Here is a 7,026-nt window from a genome sequence, read left to right on the forward strand (position 1 = left end):
AGCTAAATAGATTGAGCTCTTTGAGTCTATCACTGTAAGGAATGTTTGCTAATCCTTTAATCATTCTTGTGGCTCTTCTCTGAACCCTCTCCAATTTATCAACGTCATTCTTGACTTATGAGCACCAGAACTAGACACAGTATTCCAGCAGCAGATGCACCAGTGCCAAATACATAGAGAAAATAACCTCTCTTCTCATACTCAAGGTTCCCCTGTTTATGCAATCCAAGGATTGCATTAGTTCTTTTGGCCACAGCATCACACCGGGGGCTCCTGGTTAGTTGATTATCTGATATGACTCCCCAAATCTTTTTCAAATTCAATATTTCCCAGGATAGAGTTCCGCATCCTGTAAGTATTGTCTATATTTTTTGTTCCTAGAGGGATACATTTACATGTAGCTGTATTAAAATACATATTGTTTGCTTGCCCAGTTTGCCAAGTGATCCAGATCATTCTGAATTAGTGACTTGTCCTCGTCATTATATACCAGTCACCCAATTTTTGTGTCATCTACAAACTTTACCAGTGATGATTTTATGTTTTCGACCAGGTCATTGATAAAAATATTAAATAGCTTATGACTAAGAATTGATCCCTATGGGACTGCTCTGGAAACACACTTGCTTAATGATGATTTCCTGTTTACAATTACATTTTGAGACTAACCAGTTTTTAATCCTCGTTAATATTATATTGTTCTATTTTTTTCATCAAAACGTCTTGTGGTATCAAGGCAAATGCCTTTTAGAAGTCTATTTATATTATATCAATATTATTACATCTATTAACCAAATTTGTAATCTCATCTAAAAAAGCTATCAAGTTAGTTTGACAAAGATCTATTTTCCATAAGCCCATGTTGATTTACAGTAATTACACTACTCTCCTTTAATTCTTTATTAACCATATCAGCCACTCCATTATCTTGCCTGGGACTGATATCAGGCTGACAGGCCTATAATGACCTGAGTCATTCCATTTACCCTTTTTAAAAATTGACACAACATTGACTTTCTTCCAGACTTCTGCATCTTCCTCAGTGCACCAAGATTTATTGAAAATCAACATTAATAGTCCACTGAACTCCTCAGACAGTTCTTTTAAAACTCTTGGTTGCAAATTATCTGGACCTACTAGTTTAAAAATGTTTTAGTTTAGTAGCTTCTGTTTAACATCCTCCAGAGATATTACTGGAATGGAAAGAGCGTTATCACCCAATGATAACACTATATCATCTGTTTTTTCCCTAAATACAGAATAGAAATATTTATTGAATGCTTTTGCCTTTTCTGCATTATTATTGATAATTCTACTATGTCCAATAATGAATTAGTAATGAACCAATACCATTGTCAGGATTCTTTTTGTTCTGTATATACTTAACCCCCCTGACTCCAACTCCTTCTTATTGGCCTTAACTCTGCTAGCCATAGATTTCTCCTTGTGTCCCTTTGCTTCCCTTGTCAATTTTATACGCTTTCTAACTTCTGATTTATATTCACTACTGTCAAATTCCCATTTCTTTTATATATATTTTATAGTTGCCTTCACTTGCTCTCTAAACCAGGTCAATTTTTTTTAAACCAGCATGACTTTCTTCTACACTTGTGAGACTATAGATTTTCAGGTATCTAGCAAGGTGTTCTTAAATGATTCCGAATCATCATTCACATTTGTCTGATTAAAGTATTCCTCCCAGCTGATTTGGCTCATAATTGGTATCAGCTTTGTGAAATTGGCCCTATTAAAGTACCAAATATAATATTACTGGTCTGGACCTTTTTGTGTGTGCTAGATATGGTATGTCTGACATAGTAATTTAGTCTGACAGCAGCAGGTGGACACTTTAGTTGCCATGAGTTTAAGCAGTTTGCAATTAACCATGTAACCGCTATTCTCCATCCCCACACGTTGAACAATACTATTTGAATTTCCTGGCTATGAGAGGTTTAAGATGCTGTTACCTCGTGTTACCTTTTACCCTTCATTTCCTGGTTTTCAGAGGTTTAAATTTAGCTAATTGCCTCATTCTAGAAGGGTAGGAGGCACCACTGGGCAATCTTAACTCTGTGTTAACTAGGGTTGCCAGGCGGCCCCGCCACCAGGGGCAGGCCTGCCCCCCTGCCTGACAGAGAGAACTGGCTTTCCCCACCCTGGCCCCTCACTCAGGGACAGACCCCCCCCTCCCCAGCCCCTTGCTCCAGGGACCAACCCCCCACCCCACTGTGCCCCGATTTCCCCACCCGAATCCCACGCTCTGGGAGTCCGGGGACTGACCCGTGCCCTGCTGTGTCCCGAGTGGGCAGATGGGCAGGCTCCATGTCAGCTCATCCCCGCCCGGCTCTGCAGGAGGCAGGTGAGTCCTGGGGGATGGGGCAGTGGGCGGGGGCGGAGAGGAAGTGATCAGGGACAGACGGACAAGGCCCTTGGAGAAAAAGACAGGGCAGGGCCTCGGGGAAGGGGCGAGGCAGGGTGTTTGGTTTTCAGGGATTAGAAAATTGACCACTCTATAGTGTTAGCACACTTTTGGGACAGTTACTAATGTAATAAATCTGTGACTCACAGGACTGCTGAGAAAGAGCTAATGCTATTTCCCAGCATTATGCCAGCAGCTGGTGTGTATGTGGTAAAAAGAACAGGAGTACTTGTGGCACCTTAGAGACTAACAAATTTATTAACGCATAAGCTTTCATGGGCTACTGCCCACTTCTTCGGATGTTTGTCTGTTTGCTGGCAGGTTGCGTATATGCAATGCGAGCTCTGCTGTGTTTTCACCTTTCTGTGTGTACGTGGGGAGGCATCCCCCTGCACGCCGCCGCGGGGGGCTGTGAGCTGGACCAGGCAGGATGACTCCAGCGAACACGTGCTAGACAGGAAGAGAGACACCCTCTATTGCAATGGCCAAACTATCAAGGCGCGCCAGTAAGAGATTCCTCCACTGCGCACCTGCGCCCCCTTGCGGCTGCTGTGGGGTCGCTCTGCACACCGTGCACTGTTCGGCTGTCCTCGGGTACTTCCGTGAGTGTCCGTCACGCCCGATAGAGGCGGGGCCGAGCTCTGATTGGCTAGGACCAGGCATTATGTGATTGGGCAAGAGTATGCAGCTTTCAACTGACTGGCGGGCAGGAGTCCGTGATTGGCTGAGAGATCTGATTCCGGGCTGTGATTGGCTGAGGCTGGATTTATAACCCTTCCCCGCAGCGCCCGCCTTCCCTTGTCTCGCTGGCCGCAAAAGGTGCTGTGTCCTTCAGCTGAAGCTAAGGCCGTCACATCCCGGCGACTAGCACCGCGCCCCGCCGCCGCCCGCCCGTTCAGCCATGGCCTCCAGCTCCGAGCTCGCCTGCATCTACGCCGCGCTCATCCTGCACGACGACGAGGTCACCGTCACGGTGAGCGAGGCCGGCCCCACGCGCTCCAAGATGGCGGCGGCGCGAGGCTGGGGCAGCGGCTCGGCCTGGGGGCACGGGGGCGCCCGCGTGACGCTTCAGCCTGACCCCACTCTGGTGGGGGCGGGGCCCGGCCGCGCGGCTCCTTCCTCCCCCGCCCGGGGCCTGCGCGGGGTCCGGGTTGTGCCGCGGGGGGGAGGTGCCAGCCCGCGTGGCCGTGGGAGGCCGCTCCGCCACGAGTCCCCTTCCCCCTGGTCCCGCGCCCGCCCCCCTGGCTGTGGCGGCCCGGCTCCGGTTCCGGGAGGCGGGGCTGGGTGATCCTGTCAGGCCGCGGCTGCCGGTGCACCGACCTAAGACCAGGGAAATAGGACTCGGGTGTTTCGGTTGGAGTTTGAGGCTCCAGCCGAACTGCAGTTACCCGTGTAGCACCTGGCTCCTACAGCTCGACCGCAGCAGCCCTCAGGGGTCAGTGTCACTGGGCCCATTTTACAGATAGGGAAACGGAGGTGGCGAGAGTTGCTTTAGGTCATGCTACAGGCCAGTGGCAGCCTCTGTAAATGCTGTGGACTGACTTCACAGTTTATAGGACAGATGCATCCGAAGAAGTGAGGTTTTTACTCACGAAAGCTTATGCCCAAATAAATCTGTTAGTCTTTAAGGTGCCACCAGACTCTTTGTTGTTTTAGGACAGAACAGAATCTCCTCACTCAAGACTGATTTGTATCCACATTATTATGTAGTCTCCAGGTAGTTTTATCATGGTTTGCGAAAGTTTTGAGGAATTGACATTGATTGGCAATCTTGAGTCTAGGCCATAGTGACCTGAAGTATATGCATTGTGCCTGACTCTTTAGTTTTTGTTTTAACAATATTCTTATTGAATTTTTTTAGGAGGACAAAATTAATGCACTTATTAAAGCAGCTGGAGTAAATGTTGAACCTTTCTGGCCGGGCCTGTTCGCAAAGGTAAGAAATAACAGAGAGGTGGCTGAACAAAGTATAATCTGGTCCAAGCATAGCGTGTGCTATAGATGTCTGCAGCCTGGGCACAGCTATAAGATGCCTTGTGAGTAGTCTGCAGATCACAAAACAAAAGCTAGGTGGTTCTGACATGGGTCACTAAGATGGACCTCCTGGGATATCTATAACATTACTGTGAATAATTATTGGGGTTAATGTTTTGAAAATACGCTTCCATTGATGAAATACCAAACTGGCAGCAAACAGATAACCCAATTAGCAAATGAATTTATCGGAATTGAGTACTGTTGGTGGAGGCAAATCAGAGACATTGACTGCAGTATATACCTCTAATAGAAAAAACTTCAATGTGCCTGGAGGTTAGGGTTGGTCATTTTATTTTCAGATCCAGTCTGAAAAGGGACTGAACTGGAGTTTATGGAGAAACAAACTGACTTACCAATGTGTACTAAGCCTACAAGTGAAAGGCTAGCTTTTTCAAGTACTACCTGAAAACTCAATGAAAGGTCTGGGACTCTCCTGCCTCTTCACTTGCCAGAAGTACTTCAGGCCAAATTATGCATTCTGACATGTGTGCACCTTCATTCCTTAGTGTGCTGACAGTCTTTTTAGCCAGATCTTGATAAAGATGGGAGAAGAAAATTGCTTAGAACAGTTAACTGAACATCTGTCATGGCATCTTTAATGTTAGCAGCTTGGTTTGATCAAAATCCAGTAGCTATGGAAAGTGTCTGAATTATGTTGATAATTTTGTATTATAGTTTTGTAAATTGACATGGAAGATATAGCAACTGTAATTCAGTACAAGCCTGACTGCATCCCATGCACATTAGTAAGCAAATGCCTTATTAAAGCTAACTTAGGAATTGGCCAGGATAAGTGTTAGAGTTGAATTATGCCAATTTTAAATAATTTCCTTACAACAATGGAACAGCTGTGAATATTGTGCAACTTTTTGTAAAATGTTGTACTAATGAATGCTTAATATTCTTAGGCTCTAGCTAACATTGACATCGGAAGCCTGATCTGTAATGTAGGAGCTGGTGGTGCTCCAGCTGCTGCTGCTCCTGCGGGTGGTGCTGCTCCTGCTGGTGGGGCTGCCCCTGGTAAGTGAACTCTTGGATTGCTGTGGAAGAAATGGGTGTATAAGATGCTGTTACTGTTTGTACAGTATCAAGTATCTCACCACTGTACCTTTTTTGAATACTTACAACTGCTTTGTTAAGCAATCTAAGATGGGTGAACTTGTGGGGGAAAGGAGTTTAACTTTGGAAAATACTGCTGATTGCAAATTTGTGTGGTTTGCTACAGTAAGCTTTTAAATTCTTTTGTCTCCAAGGTCAATGTATGGACTCAGTCTGCAAAACTATACTATCTGACTAAGTTAAAGGCCATAACTCTTCATAGTTTGAAAAGGTGTTTCTGGCCTTGTGAGCTTACAATGACATCTTTTGGATTGGGGTGGGGAGGCTTGTTACTGAAATTCTAAAAGTAGTGTCTTAACTCTTTCTTTCAGTGTTGGTCCTCAAAAGCACTGCAGGGAGTAAGGGCATTAATGATCATGTGGATTAGATTATCTGTAGCTAGTGTTCTAACATGCTCCTGAATCTCCACAATTGTAATTTTGGCTTTCCAATGTAATTTGATTCTTGTATCTCAAACTCTTCATGGAATTTAGTTGATTTAGGTCTCCCTATATCATTTTTCAGTAATATCAAATTTTCAGGATGAGATGCTAACTATATTTTCTTCTTTTTCAGCTGAGGAGAAGAAAGAGGAAGAAAAGAAAGAAGAATCTGAGGAATCTGATGATGACATGGGCTTTGGTCTCTTTGACTAAACTTATTTTTTGTACCATCTGTAATAAAAAAAACCACTCTTTAATTGTTTTAGTCTTTAAAGAATGTGCAGGGACAGAGCTGGGAGTGGGGTTTTGTTGAACTCTTAAATGGAGGGGGATTAGAAACACAAGACCTCAAACTGGTCCTATAGCCTCCTGTGTTCCCATTGTTTTGTACACAACTATCTCAGTCTCTGGAGATATTTAAGAGTAGGTTAGATAAATGTCTATCAGGGATGGTCTAGACAGTATTTGGTCCTGCCATGCGGGCAGGGGACTGGACTCGATGACCTCTCGAGGTCCCTTCCAGTCCTATAATCTATGAAAAGCTTTAGTTTTCCTCTGAAAACTTTTTACTTGTGCTAGAACACACATTGCAGAGACAGCACAAGACTGGTGTATTAATTACTGTAACAGTCTGAAGACATTATCTGAAGGAGAGCATGGGAAGTTGTAGGTTGTCACTGTTCTAGTAAAATGGCACTTCAAACTGTCCAGCAGGATTATTCTTTAAAATATACATACTAGTACACTAGTGGCTCTAAATGAAGGAAGATGAGTAGGACTATTTGTTGTTCTCAGCTTTTATCTACTCCTCCCCTTTTTCCAGTAGACCTGCACTAGGAAGTTTAATCATTCAGCCAAGGTATTTTCAGGAAGCAGGAAAAAAACATGGCTTTAATCTTGCTTTTCTGTTAATATCACTGCACCTGGCCTTGTATAGAAGTTTACTTTATTGGCCATGCAGGGCTGCTGCCTCCTTTTTGGTAAGCCCTTGAAACTAAGACTTTGGTTTTAGCCTAGAGAGGGTGAATG

General features: G+C 44.4%; 1 protein-coding gene across 1 annotated transcript; it reads left to right on the top strand.

Moving 5' to 3' along the window:
- The first annotated feature begins 3,199 nt into the window (after positions 1-3,199).
- RPLP1 (ribosomal protein lateral stalk subunit P1) lies at positions 3,200-6,254 on the top strand. The gene is made up of 4 exons (XM_034763683.1): positions 3,200-3,392; positions 4,281-4,355; positions 5,365-5,476; positions 6,131-6,254. The coding sequence occupies exons 1-4, from the start codon at positions 3,321-3,323 to the stop codon at positions 6,208-6,210; spliced, it is 339 nt and encodes a 112-aa protein (XP_034619574.1). The 5' UTR covers positions 3,200-3,320; the 3' UTR covers positions 6,211-6,254.
- Positions 6,255-7,026: the final 772 nt, after the last annotated feature.

Source organism: Trachemys scripta, chromosome 2 (genome assembly GCF_013100865.1).
Source record: "Trachemys scripta elegans isolate TJP31775 chromosome 2, CAS_Tse_1.0, whole genome shotgun sequence".
NCBI lineage: Eukaryota > Metazoa > Chordata > Testudines > Emydidae > Trachemys > Trachemys scripta.